Source organism: Argopecten irradians, chromosome 12, assembly GCF_041381155.1.
Source record: "Argopecten irradians isolate NY chromosome 12, Ai_NY, whole genome shotgun sequence".
Classification (NCBI taxonomy): domain Eukaryota; kingdom Metazoa; phylum Mollusca; class Bivalvia; order Pectinida; family Pectinidae; genus Argopecten; species Argopecten irradians.
In genome coordinates, this window is record NC_091145.1 from 15405105 (window position 1) to 15420572 (window position 15468).

General features: G+C 36.3%; 1 protein-coding gene across 6 annotated transcripts in view; it reads right to left on the minus strand.

Annotated features, from left to right (window-relative positions):
• Positions 1 to 2862: 2862 nt before the first annotated feature.
• Positions 2863 to 15468, minus strand: part of LOC138336198 (SLIT-ROBO Rho GTPase-activating protein 1-like) — a 93599-nt gene continuing 80993 nt past the window's right edge. For all 6 annotated transcript variants that reach the window (XM_069285560.1, XM_069285564.1, XM_069285565.1 and 3 more), the window contains exons 14-19: positions 15188 to 15319; positions 14857 to 14959; positions 14308 to 14523; positions 13135 to 13211; positions 9138 to 9318; positions 2863 to 6309 (exon numbers count right to left, since the gene is read on the minus strand). In XM_069285560.1, coding sequence (XP_069141661.1) covers positions 5286 to 6309; positions 9138 to 9318; positions 13135 to 13211; positions 14308 to 14523; positions 14857 to 14959; positions 15188 to 15319 — 1733 coding nt within the window. In that variant the 3' untranslated portion in view covers positions 2863 to 5285. The remainder of the gene's footprint in view (positions 6310 to 9137; positions 9319 to 13134; positions 13212 to 14307; positions 14524 to 14856; positions 14960 to 15187; positions 15320 to 15468) is intronic.

Genomic DNA, 15468 nt, shown 5'->3' on the forward strand with positions numbered 1-15468 from the left:
TTCATTTAGTTATGCCAAAGGATACAAAACGTTTGGTTATGTGAAGTGAAGTACCAGTATTCATTCAGGATGCACTTGATTACAATGGAAGCTTTCCTCTAAATGTTTTCTCCTAATCCTGACACATCTCAAAACTAGAGCTGGACAAGTAAATATGTTATAAGCACATTCCAGACCATGAATATCTTTGCCCTAATGCATTGTACATCTTAAAAACTTTGAACTGAATGAAATGCAGTGCAAAGAGAACAATGGAAAATAATAGTGAATCCATAATTATATCAAACAAAAAATCCACACCAACTTTGTCTATTTGATCTGTTTATTCCATGAATCCATGATTAAAAGCACATTATACATATATATAATTTATGAGAGAAAACGATGAGCATTTTTTCAATGTACAGTTGATGATGATGTCCATTAGTAATCCTCATCTTGTAATCAACAGTATGTCAACATGATACATGTATTACACTTGTATACAGTAAACCAGCTTTCTTTCGCAAACCAAATGTGAACCCAGTGAATTCGCTAAAGTTTATCTCAGCGAATTAATATCTATATCACCTTTATCTAAGGTTGCTATTCAAGTTTTAAATCTATGAATGGTAATCTTTCTGAAATTGCAAAATTGAATAAAGGCGAAAGAAAGCTGGGTTATAGTAGTACACTACAAAAAAAAAAAAATAACTGTACCAAAAATTCATACACTCTTTCACAGACTTCGTCCATACTATGTAGCAAGATGTTGATAAGATGTTTTGTGGTATGTCACATTAGTAAAACTTAATGAATCACTTTACAATCTGAATACTGTTTATAAAAGAAGGATCATAGTAAAACAGTATCATTAAAACCAGCTGATCAAAATCAGAGGAAGAGACAAATATACCCTTAATTAATGGTCCAATTAATGACAAACAACACTATAGAGAGCCCTCGATAATCCAGACACTTAGGACACTAAAGTGGACCCTAGATAATCTGGACACTTACTACAGTGGACCCTAGATAATCTGGAAGTGGACCCTAGATAATCTGGACACTTAGGACACTACAGTGGACCCTACATAATCTGGACACTTAGGACACTACAGTGGACCCTAGATAATCTGGACACTTAGGACACTAAAGTGGACCCTAGATAATCTGGACACTTGGGACACTTAATTGGACCCTCGATAATCCGAACACTTAGGACACTACAGTGGAACCTCTATAAACCAGACATTTAAGCCATTACAGAAGACCCTAGATAATCCGGACATCAAGGACATTACAGAGGACCCTCAATAATCTGTAAACTTAGGATAATACAGAGGACCATCGACAATCTGGACACTTAGGACATTACAGAGGACCCTTGATAATCCGGATATTTAGGATAATACATGTACAGAGGGCCATCAATAATCAGGACACTTGGGACATTACAGAGGTCCCTCGATAATCCGGACACTAGTGGACCCTCGGTTATCCGGACACTTAGGACACTACTGTGAACCCTCGATAATCCGGACACTTAGGACACTGCAGTGGACCCTCGATAATCCGGACACTTAGGACACTACAGTGGACCCTCGATAACGACAATCTGGACACTTCTTAACACAAAATAGGTACAACACTTACAAACTAACATCCTTATATTCCAACACAAATTCATGTGATACTAAATGTTCAATTCCATCAAAGTAAATGGGATAATAAAATTCATTTGGGATATCATAAGTATCTTGGACAATAACCAAGAATATCGAAAATAGAAATTCTCATCTATCAGAGTTACTTCCCTTCATTCTGTCGGTATACCATTGTTTATAATTTATAAGGCTATTGTATATCTTTATCATTTTAAATATCATTTACTGATGTTAAGGTATATAAAATGTTACATATATAATTAACTTTCATAGAAAGTGACAAATACTATAAGAGAACAAAGTATTTGTACAAGTTCTCTACAAATCTCTTGAGTTACAAATTGTACAGAGTTCTAGTACATGTACATCTGATGAGATGCTTACGGTAACACTACACACAGGCTATTGTATACAATTTATATAAAAGATGATAAAATTAAGCACCTTGGTTAAATCTTCACCAAATAATGTTGAAATTGTATAACGATAATGCACATCCACTAACATATTCATCTGAACAGACATTTACATAAGTAAACAGGTTTTCAGTAAGAAATCTTGTACAGTGAAACTTGACTAAAACAACATAGGTAAGTAAAAAAATAATTATACATGGAAGTGTGAGAAATGACAGTAGTAGGACATGTCATCACGACGGTGGGATATTATGTCACTAGTGCTCAGCATCGTCTGTATCCCAGTGTCGGAGTAGTGGGACAAGTCACCATGACGGTAGGATATTACAGGATGTGACTAGGGCTCAGCATCATCTGTATCCCAGTGTCAGAGTAGTGGGACAAGTCATCATGACGGTGGGATATAACGGGATGTCACTAGTGCTCAGCATCGTCTGTATCCCAGTGTCAGAGTTGTGGGACATGTCACCATGACGGTAGGATATTACAGGATGTCACTAGTGCACAGCATCGTCTGTATCCCAGTGTCAGAGTTGTGGGACATGTCACCATGACGGTAGGATATTACAGGATGTCACTAGTGCTCAGCATCGTCTGTATCCCAGTGTCAGAGTTGTGGGACATGTCACCATGACGTAGGATATTACAGGATGTTACTAGTGCACAGCATCGCTGTATCCCAGAGTTGTGGGACAAGTCACCATGACCGTAGGATATTACAGGATGTCACTAGTGCTCAGCATCGTCTGTATCCCAGTGTCAGAGTAGTGGGACAAGTCATCATGACGGTGGGATATAACAGGATGTCACTAGTGCTCAGCATCGTCTGTATCCCAGTGTCAGAGTTGTGGGACATGTCGCCATGAGGATGGTATATTACAGGATGTCACTAGTGCTCAGCATCGTCTGTATCCCAGTGTCAGAGTTGTGGGACATGTCGCCATGACGATGGTATATTACAGGATGTCACTAGTGCTCAGTATCGTCTGTATCCCAGTGTCAGAGTAGTGGGACATGTCACCATGACGGTAGGATATTACAGGATGTCACTAGTGCACAGCATCGTCTGTATCCCAGTGTCAGAAATATTTACTGAGTGTGGGGTTTTACAGTGGCTTATACTTGTTTCAGCTTTATGATAGGAGTAGATCATTATACTAATGGTTACTGAGGATGATGTTCAGTTAGTAAATAGGGCAGCAATAAAAGTTGTCCATTCTCTACCTACATATTGAATAGGACCCAGATTTCTCAGAACAAGAAGTGCTGACTCAAGTCATTTTTGACATTTAAGGAATCAGAGCCAGAGCTACTGATGGAGTGAAGCTAAGGGAAGTAACTCTGACAGATCGGAATGCATCAGTTTGGAGCAGCTGTTTTATTGGACATCACATGGTCAAATGCTAGATAGTCTTTATATATGAAAAGTCAGTGGTTAATGACGTCAGGTGTCACTGCATGAAAAAATCGTATTAAGTAACCTGGTTGCCCTTGATTTATATACAACCCAGTACTGTTGTGAATTCAGATATATATATATGATCCATCACAACCATTGTGCCAATTTTTGTAACAGGGTTATTATTTTTTTTATAGATACTCCTTTGAAGTAAATAATTAGAATATATTTCCTTTTCTTTACATGAAATATAAGTGTTTTTTTGGTTAAACGTGTGTATTCCAACATTAAATGAGTTATCAGCTCTTGAGAGAAGTGTGTATTTATGGTTATATAACTACAGTTATCGTAAAGCATTCAACTTTCTCATATACTATATAGCAAGTAATCAATTTTGACTAAAAACTATTTTTTGTGTGTCTTTTGGCTGAAAGTGTACATACGTATATAACTTACACATTTGATATTATTTCCTGGATTCAACTTCAAGTTATATGGCTACAACAATGTCCACCGAAAATGTGAAAATTCCTTCCTGTACAGTTTTATGTACCTAGGCTGATGCTATCCTGTACAACTTTATAACATAGCACCTTTCTAATGCCTTACATACATTCAGAATTGTGTACTGCTCCGTTATATACATGGCATTGTATAATAATCTGTCTTCTCTTAAAAGTTCTTATCAGCAGAAGCAAATAAAATCTGATGATGATGTAATTACAATCATTCAAAATATAGTGAGGACATACTTTTATATACCCATATGGTAAGGCTGCCTCTATATACTGCGAGGACGTATTGTCCTTCGATCCTTATCTAAATGCTATACCAGATCCTTCTTGTTAAACTTTTTATTACTGAAAAATCATAGCACACAAGATGTTTCTTTCAACATTAATGGTTATGCTATTGCCACTAGGAACATCTGGATATATCTGTTTGTTGGATCTGTTTCTACAATCTAATCTGTTTTCTCCATTACCGAATCACATGTTAAGTGAAGAACACGTTATGAACATATTAGTGAAGATATATCTAACTTGCTATATATGACATGATATTTTGGCACATCAAGTTTTGACCCAGCTGAACCTCTACCAGTTTCTATCCGTTTTTCCCTTTTCTGGTGCATCTCTCAGAAAGTGTTTCTATGAATAAGTACAATTTCCCACCCCCTTTTATAGCACAGTTCCCGACCCCTAATTACACAGTGTATCATCTCTATTTCATCAGCTAGTAACAAAGCAGCAAACAAAGAAATAAAATTTACATATTGCACAGTAATCAATGTTCATAATGATCATGCCATTGTCGCTGAGGGAGGATGTGAAAGTCGCTGAAGTATGACCTTGAATTGACCTTCAACTCTTGTGTTCTCTCTAGTCCCTCATCCTACAGTACGACTGGCACAGTCTAGAATAAAGCATTGTCTTTTAAAATCATACAAATATTATGCATCTTTCCAAATTAGGACAGATTTGGCTTCATGAAATCATAATAGCACATGATATTTCAAATGAGTCTATATATAATATAATATATATAAAATTTTGTAATAATATTTCCTACATAAAAATGTTCAGATCCATGTACACAAATCTAGTACATTTGTACTGAGAAACCAAGCACATTGTCACAGCGTCATCACGATTTTAACTCCAGTGCGTGGGTCCTTCACAAGTCACTACAGACCACTAACGTATCAGACCAATAACGTATCCAACACTGCTGATAAAATCATGACATGTTGTCCACTAGGCATGCATTTATTCCGCTGTTCACAATGCTCCACAGTCATTCATCACTAACTCACTGGAAGACTTAGTCCTGTGGTGTAGGAGCGGGGGGAGGAAAGCGTCGCTGAACCTCTGGGGATCGTGTCGGCTTTTTCATTACGGGGGGTTTCACTTTGATTGGGGGTTTAGGTTTATCTGCCACAGGGGGCGGCGTGACACCCACTACAGAAGGAATGCTGTGGGTCTGAGGAAGCACTGGTATAGGGGGAAGGACAGGCACAGGGGCCTGCTTGTTTGAGACACTGAGTTCTACAGGACCATGGTCTGTCAGACTCTTGGAGCGGTTAGGGTTTACAGCTTTACGCCCCTGTGCAAACGTAGAAAATACGGGTTGATCTGCCAGATATGACGAGTCAAAGGTAATATGTTCTCCTCCACCCGTTACACTAGCACTCATAACATTGCCAACACTAACTGTCGGGGGATTGATGTTACGCGGCATGGAGCTCGCCTTTTTGAGCGTTCCTTGGTTGGATTGGGCGAACCTGTCAGCGACAGTACTATTGGTGGGGCTGTCTGGACCACTGCCTTCCTGAGGCGAGGAGTTGGTCCCGTCAGGAAGGTCCAGTACCAGATCTGGTGTGTGTTTAGGAGTCGCTTTCTGCTTCACAAGCGGCAGACTCATACGTTTGTCACCGCGTTGCTGCATTTCCAAAGACTTGAGTCCTGACACGACTTCAGCGAGCGCATTGTCTATGTCTGCACTTATCTCCTCGGTGATGGGGTCGGGGTTGGACTGCTGACGTTTCATCTCCAGTCTGCCGTCCGGTGTAATGGACAAGATGGGCGTGTTCTCACAGACGCCAGTAGGGGCAGGGTCCTGGGTGGAGGAGGAGGACGAGCGTGGAGTTGTCTGGGGGGAGGGGGCAGGACTTATCCCTGATGATGATGATGAAGACATGTCTTTGATAGATATGTTCGGCTGTGATACCGACTTCTCCAGCGTAAAGTCTTCCCCACTACCACTAGCTGACTGATGACCTCGCCCAGGCAGAGACGACAACGATATGGAACGTTCATCCTCCGAGTGACTCTTCTTGTCATCTGGCCTGTAAGTAAAACAATAAAGTTTAATTCCCATGTACAAAATGTTATCACCTATTAATATATTCACCTGATTGACTGAAGTTCAGGTGCTGTACATACATATAATTCTCCACAAACAGAAGCCACTACATGTATACAGTACTTTATATATATTTACTCTTACCCTGGATAGGCCTAGGGATATCTGCAATTTTACGGGATTTTTCTATCTCACCCTAGGGTAAAGACAAGCTACATAAGATCTTTGCACGATCTCAACAATTGTATGATGTCACGGCAACAGTATCATGACGTCGTGGCAACAGTATCATGACGTCACGGCAACAATGCAATGACATCTCAATAACATTGATGTCAACAAATATTCAGGCCATGATATCTTTGTTTGTATTGCTGACACATTATTGTTAGAGGCACCCACAGGGTAAGAGAAAAAGAATCATTACCCTCTTTCTGGTTAAACAAGAGATCCCCACCCTCTGGATCAGATTTTCAGGCTGTCAATCAACTTAGGAATCTTACCTCTTGGATTGGGATCTTCCAGTGTAACCCCCAACAGGGTGAAAGATTCTAATAATCATGTATTTTACTGTTAAACATGAATCAAAGTGTTGTGTGGATGATATTTCATTAATTATAGGAATATTTCAGCCAAAACAACAAAGCTTCCATTTCTCATGAAAGAACTTTAACTGAAATTAGTTTTGAATATAAAAATAATTTTCTAAATGAAATCAAAAGAAATTGAAATGATGTGTTTCAAATAATATATTCCATGTAGCCCTCTTGTCATAATTTTTTTTTTCCAAACCAAAGCTGAATTGCTCTGTACCAGGCCAAATGATGTACCGGTATCCAAGGTTACTGTATGTAATTCCCTATTCTTGTGATACCCACTATGAAAAGTGGCCGTCATTAAGTTTCCTGTGTGAATCACATTACATGTATAGTACTGAAATGTTGTATGGATAATGATACCATTGAAAGTGTTTAATCAAACTAAGTACTTGTCCATGAACAACTTAAGAACTATGTCATCTCTCCGTCGTATTTTGGATGGAAAGTCTGCCAGTCGTTTTGTATCGCCTTGCCAAAAAGGTGTGTCATAGTAATCATTTTCTATCCAAAATACAGCCAAATTGATGACGTAGGTTGTTATCCATTTTTCATAGTTGCTACAAAAATAGGGAATTCAACACCATCAAACTACACCATACAGCACGAAACAAATGCTGTGTATGATAGCTAAACATCCCTTGTATTGTGGTAAGATAATATTATTATATTGTATCATTATTCTCAAATAACTAAAGATACACAGAAAGTTTGAGTTACAAAGTTTCATCTGTACAGTATATACATGTTGTATATGTGTATTATGGAATTTTTCAGATTTTCAGAAACCAATATTAAACAAAGAAAGAAACAGGTAATTGTTTTAGAACTTTATAATCACACTAATGGCAATTTGTTGCATGCATGGTGTTCTAGAAAAAAGACAATGTGGATCTTGTGTTAAAGCCCTCGGAGTGAATTGAAGGGGTAAAGGGAGATAATACAGGATCGGTAAGGGAATCTGATGTAGTCAAATTATCATGCACATCTTACTTAGTAATTACAGAGTGAGACATACAAGGTTTGATAAACAGTGCCACTTGTCTCAATTATTACAATTTTTAATTATTGGTATTTTGTGAGATTACGGAAGAGGTGCCAATTTTATGGGGATATTTATATATATGAATTATATTTACTTTGGTGAGTCAAGGAATTAGAGTTTGACAGAGGTTCCAATTTTATGATTTGTAAAATTTATATTTTGTACAAAGTTGCCGGAAGTATCCCTCATACCTTCTGGTCATGATGTTGACAGCAAACGACTATATGGGTTAGAAATGTATTGTTAGCTTCTTCATTAGAAAATAGAGTTCAAAATAGTCAAACTATCTCTTTTCCAAACATTCATAAAACACTTCAAATGTTCAAGTCAGAAAATGTTAATTTCAAAGTATAGTTGCAAAAAAAGTATTATTTTAATTAGAGTAATTTCAAGCGAATCAAACTCATTTTAATTTAATTCTGATATTTTATTGGCCACTGGCCACAAATTAAGCTACATGTATCTTGTGTCTTTGCATATTACAGAGTTACCCCCCTTGCAGTTAGATATTGATTGTTACGTCATTATTTTGTGAGCACAATTCACTACTTTTTTTCTAAAAAGTACGATGTTACACTCGCAAACACATAATGTCACAATCAATATCTACCTACAAAGGCAGATAACTCTGTAATATGCAAATACAATAACCTACTGAATAACACTAAATTATGGTTTACCAATAATCCCTCTCTTAGCATGTATTTTAGCACAGAACTGTCACACATATATAATGAACTGTCACACAAACACATAATGAACTGTCCCACACACATATAATGATCTGTCCCACACACATATAATGAACTGGCACACACATATAATGAACTGTCCCACACACATATAATGAACTGTAACACATACATAATAAACTGTCACACACATATAATGAACTGTCCCACACACATATAATGAACTGTTATACACATATAATGAACTGTCACACACATATAATGAACTGTCACACACACACACACCTAATGAACTGTCCTACTAGAGGTGAATGTACCATATGCTCATTTGCATGTAATTCTCTTCAAATATTAAATTAGTTTGTATGAATTTTCCAACTCCATTATCATCATTTTTTTTATCTTTAGTATCTTTATTACTTTTGTAGAAAAATAAAAGATATCAGAAAAAAAAATGTAATTGATTGAATATACGTACGGATGTTTGAGAGAGATGTACTTGTCTGGAATCAGGCCCTCCTTGCCATTAAAGCAGCCCTCCCACCAATCTGTTGACATCTTGTTGTAAATAATCAAGTTATCTCCCTTTTTGAAGGAGAGCTCACGCTCTGTACGCCCAGTGAAATCAAACAGAGCTACAGCTTCAAAGATTTCTGCATCTACAAAACAAAAATTGTAAACAGTTAACACAAGTATAACCAGATATTATGGTTAAGTAGCCAAATAACAACACAGCACCTTTTAAAAGCAAAAACAATATTCAATAGAATACTCAATTATACATTGTGTGTATGAGGATTCTGCCTATTAACAATACAGTTTCATACATTTACTTTGTATTTCCTATACTCTTTTAAAGTGGAAACTGTCCAAAATTTCAGATGTTAGCACCCAAGAAATGTTGACTTGTGTCATATCAATCTTGTATCTTCCATCAAAAAGTATTGATATTTTTGATGGGGATATAAATTTGATATGACTCTGGCAAAGTGTCGAGTTATCAAAGTTCTACTGTATTTAATTAAAGAGGGTATAACAAAACATTTTTAGACCGAGTCAGCTTCAGGCAACAGTCTGGTCCTCTAGTTCAACATAACACATGTTGACCTCAAACTCAGTCAACAAATATATAATGTTGCAACTTTTCCTTGGCTAGTGTTGATACATTGATACTAAATGTGTTTGTAACTATGGTCCTCTTGCATGATTAAAAACATTTCAATCAATGAAGGAAAATGTATACCTTATACAAATTGAAATATCCCATTGAAATATCAACTTGAAGAATATTTGTTTTTAACAAAAAAATGATGTACAGTATGCTCTACTATATGTAGAGCAGATCCGAAGTTTAAGCGTAGTGAAGATCCAAATATTCCATCGATATGTACATATACACAGCTTACTGTAGGCCTATACATGATCTTTTTGATTAAGGCATACCAATAATATCACCAGTTGTTAAATATCTTTTAGAACTTAATCCAGCAGAGCCCGATTAGTCCATACAGATGGTAGGAGAAGTATATTTTCAATTAGGAAAGCTGTACATATAATTCTGTGTAAATTCTTGTTTACATAGTGTATGATAAGCATTTCTCTCTCTCTCTCTCCAAAACCAAGTCATACATCCAAATAAGCATTACGACAGAGCGGTGTGGTTATATATACATCCCTTGTTAACACAGGAAGCCATGCAGTTGTCTCCCTTTATTCCTGTACAAAGCTGAGCATTAATTAGCGACTATACTACAACACATCTTACACACAGCCACCTCTCGTTACCATAGAAACTCAACATTACACAAGTGAAGTAATTTCTTCCTGATTTTATTGTTTTGAATAAATTGATACCATTAGTGTAGATTTTTTTCTGACGCATGCTATTACAAGGGCAGACAACTTTTAAAAATATCTAGTCTAAGAACATCACCTGCTCGAGGGGATTCAACAAAAAGAAGCAAATTTAAAATCAGGGACAACAACATTTACTGTTCACAACCAATTAGATGCAATAAACATTAAAATGTCTAAATTTTTAAATACAGTCTATCACAGATTAAAATCATTAATATATCCACTGTCATTAGACCTAAAGCACCATACATTCATGTTACACAAGCCCACCTCCTTCTTCAGCCTGTGTACTACAACAACAGGTCGGAACTCAACCAAATCCACATGAGGTTTAGTAACAAGTCATAATATTGAGCTCTCAATCATGTACCCTGCTCTTTAAATATGGATATGAAAAATTCATCTGCGTTTAATGAGAATACAGATTTAAATTGTCATTTGACTAAATTTACAAAATAAGTTAAAAACGTCTTTGTTGTTTCCAGCTATATCTTGATCTTTGCCCAGGTATTAAGTTATGATAATATATATGAAAAGTTTTAAGCACCAGCAGGTTAAGAGTGAAAGCTCTGAAATAAAACTAAAAGACTGATGAATATGCAAATGATGATAAAATTTTTGGGAAGAACTGAAGATGAGCAGGGAGTCTTACATTCTTACCTAGCGCAGAGCCTGGAAATCAGAAGATAGAGATAAGGAAACAGAACCCACAACCTCTCACTCACATGCACCGATTATCTCCCTTTGTGAAATAAGTTATCTCCCTTGGTATCAACCAAGTTTCAACTAAAAAGTTAAAAGAATGTTTTCTTTGCTGTTCTGTTAAGTTAAATCTCATTTAGCAATATGCATAACAGTTAATATTTCTTAGTTAAGTCTGTGAACTACTAACTATATGACCTAATTATTCATAGCATAGAGCAAATCACTGCTTCGCTGAGGTCAGACATACAATTCTTGGTGTACATCTATAAAGCTGGAATTAATCTCTATCTGTTAAAAGCTTTGATATCAGTTGTTTCTATTAAAACAGAAGCACATATTGAGATGAAGTTCTAAATACAGATCTGATTACATATAAATTGAATCGTAACCTATTTTTTTTCTTCTCACCATCTGAAAAACCTGTGAAAATTAACAGCTTGCATGTTGGAAATATTCTAGATAAGAATCAATATTGAAGAATAATATAACTAATCAGACTGCTATTTCTGCTAAAAAGAAAACTATCATAACTAATTTGAAGAACAAATAAAAAAGAATACCAGAAACATGTTTATTGAATAGTTTTCAGAGTATAATACCTAATTATAGCATCCATGTGGTAATAGACCTTTCTTTCAAAGAATCAATACTATCTCATGATAATTCAACAGTAAAGTTTCCACAGCAGCCCTCAGCATCTCGCAGGTCATTTATAATTATTTTCCTCTGAATGTATTTTCATGAATTTGTTTTACAGATAAGCATCAACAATAGCAATTACAAGTCAGAAGCACACAGCCTTAAAACCAATATTTTGACAAAGATAACCTGATAAGGTCATCAAATAATTTTAATTTTCTAATTACTGATGTGTTTGTGAGAGTAACGTCATACTTTTCAGAGGAAACATCCCGAGTTTAAAACTAGAAATCAGACTAAGGATTTCAGCTAAATAATTCTAATTTTTTATTTTGATCTAAAACTAAAGAAATCAGCCTTAGACTTTAAAGTCTCCAGATTCCAATATTGCTAACGTGACTTATGTAAATTATAGTATTTCTAATGAAATCAATACAGTAAAACACAACTATATTGAGTGGACCAAGGAACTTAATTTGTTATACCAGGAAGCTTGATCAATTATACACATATTACAAACAAATAATAGGAACCTTGAGAACGAAAATTTTTAAATGTGTTTAATATAACTATGTTTTACTGTATATATCATTCAATTGGAAACAACAGGCTACATACTGATTGCGATGTCATGTGTTTGCGAGCAAAACATCATATATTTTTAGAAAAAACGATGCAAGCTTTGCTCACAAAACAATGACATCACAATGGATGCCTTCCCATAAGGGAGATAACTTAGTAATATGTCAAGAGAGAAATGAAGGGAAGAAGCAAATAGAAAAGGGATAGTTTGAGGAGATGAAGAGTTAAAAGATTAGTAACGACAGCCATGGTGTTTACTATTCAGGAGACTATCAGTATACCAGTCATATCATTTTATAAAGCATGTGGGAATACTGGCCTCGAGTTTGTTTTTGACTTGAGTTTGTTTTGAGAAATCAGGGCCAGATGTCAGATCCTAGTCAACCATCATGAACACCACCGGGCTTACAACTTGGGTGTACTATTCTGTATTGCATATTACAGAGTTATCTGCCCTTGTGGGTAGGTATTGATTGTGACATGATGTGTTTGCGAGAGTAACATTATACTTTTTCCTGAGGAAACAATGTGAGTTTCACTAACTAAATACTGTCACAATGGATACCTACCCACAAGGGGGGTAACTCTGAAATACACAAATATGGAATTTGGATGATCTGGATCCGTCAGTAGAGAGTTCCTGGCTTTGAAGTACAATATATATCGTTTGACCACCACCACCCACTACTTACCATCATCATCCTCATCACAATTGCTGTGTATTGAGCTTGTTTCATCCTCATCTTCAGTGACATCGTCTGTCGTGTCCCTAGAGGTACAGCAATCAAGTAATATAAGTTAAATTTGTCTTTATACCTGCATATCAATGATTAATTTATTCTTCTTTTATTCTCTTCAGAATGTTATATTAATGATACTCATTTATACAAGTTGAATTGAGCACCATTCTATTTTAAAAAGTTACAAGTGCCGTAACTGGGCGAAAAAACTTAGTACTACACATGTATTCTATATCAATTTATATTTCCATTCTACTTTCAGTTTCCCGTTTGATCTATGTTAAACCAGATGGGCAATATCACGCTATGAACTCCAATCTGGTCAAGCGTATGAATATTTAACGTTTCCGCCGCGTCACGGATAGTGTATACAATATATACTTACGCCTATACATAACAGTCAAATAATTTAAAAAGTTATTTTAAAGTTGTGTGGTCTATGAAATCTAATAGTATTATTATGTTTACAAAAAAGCATGTATTTAAAAATATCATCGCATAATTTTCATTTGTTCGCTTGTTTCAAACCGTTTTGTGTTGAACTATATTCAGAAGCTGATGATATGGCTGTTCCGTTTATTAAACTTGGTGACGTCAACACAAGCGCAAGCGGGAAAATTCAAAGGATATACATGTATAGTGTTGAATTTTAATAATCGTAATGGAAATATAAGTAATAAACTGTTACCAGATTGGACATACAGTTGATATGAAGCCCATCCGTCCGAAAGATAAATATTCATGGCGCCTGTTATTCATGGCGCCCTAACGGGCGCCATTCTATTTATCTGCCTTCCGGATGGGCTTCATATCAACTGTATGTCCAATCTGGTAACAGTTTATTACTTAAATAATCTTCCTTTAACAAGCTGAATTCCGATGTAAATTAAACATCAAACATTGGCTGTGCTCAATGTAAAAAGTAAACTGTATGTTTGCACATTACAGAGTAATCTGCCCTTGTGGGTAGGTCATTGATTGTGACGTCATGTGTTTGTGAGCGTAAGGTCATACTTTTCAGAGAAAATGGCTCACAAAATAATGACATCACAATCGATATCTACCCGCAAGGGGGGTAACTCTGTAATATGCAAAGACAGAATTCATCAGACTAGCAGGCTATACCTTGATGTTTCTAGGATACACTTCTCATAGACGACTGAGTTTTCGTAGTTAGAGAATATGTCCTCCTGGTGTATAATGATAGTCTTAATGACCTCGTGAACGTTGCTCTGGTACGAGACTTGATCCCGGTCCGGTGGGATGGGCAGGAGTGTGGGACCAAAACAGATAGCCAGGTTATAGGCGTCCATCATATTCTCGTCCGAGTACTCCGATAGGCTGTCAATGTATAGAGTTACTACAGAACATGATCTTACACAGGGTTTGTCCCAGTCAAGGGATGGGAAGTGATTGGGATTCACATCAAGGTTTTTTTGGTTTTTTTTTAAATTAAAGTCTTTTATTTTTCTTCACTAATTTTGCAAATACTTGTAATATACCTCTTAAAGATGGAATTTTTTGTGGTAGAAGCACTTTGTTCATTTTGTGTGAATAAAATTTGCTTCATTTTTCATATTGTTAGTTTCTGTTAGCATCTGTTGATGCATCAGAATAACTTGCCAGTAAATCAGTAATAGAGATAAACACCTGTTTGACGAGCTTGTAACTTACTGATTGAGGAAGGAGAAGAGATACTTCATAACAATGAGGATACAGCGAGGCAATGAGGACAACAGTTCTTTAATCTTCTCCCATCGGTGTTGGTCGTCAAGTTCTGTAATGAACAATCAACATTGTAATAAAGGGGACACAAAATTGGTACTAGGTACATGTACATTGATCTTCCTTGTTATATAGCAGATACAGGTACAAACTTGGCACATTTGACTACATTCATCTGCCAACTGACCTTTTATTTTATTTTATATTGTAATAAATGATGATCACACAATAGTCACAGTCTTGTAGGTGGTAAACTTGTTATTAAAAGTGTGGTACTTACTGCTGCCGTCTATGAGTTCGTCAAACAGGGGCAGTGGAAACAGGGGCTCTCTCAGCTCCCTAAAGTAGGCCTTTAGTACCCCAGCCACCGAGTTAATGTCACTGGGGTCAACATCAACCAAGGGGTCATGACCTGTAAAGAAACATGTAAATATATTCCCTATACTATCCTATAGTAAAACGAGTCCAATATTTCAGATGTTTGGGACTGTGAAATTTTGACTGCTTACATCATCACGACGTCAAAATTCATTAGTATTTGGCACTACTTGACAACTTGGG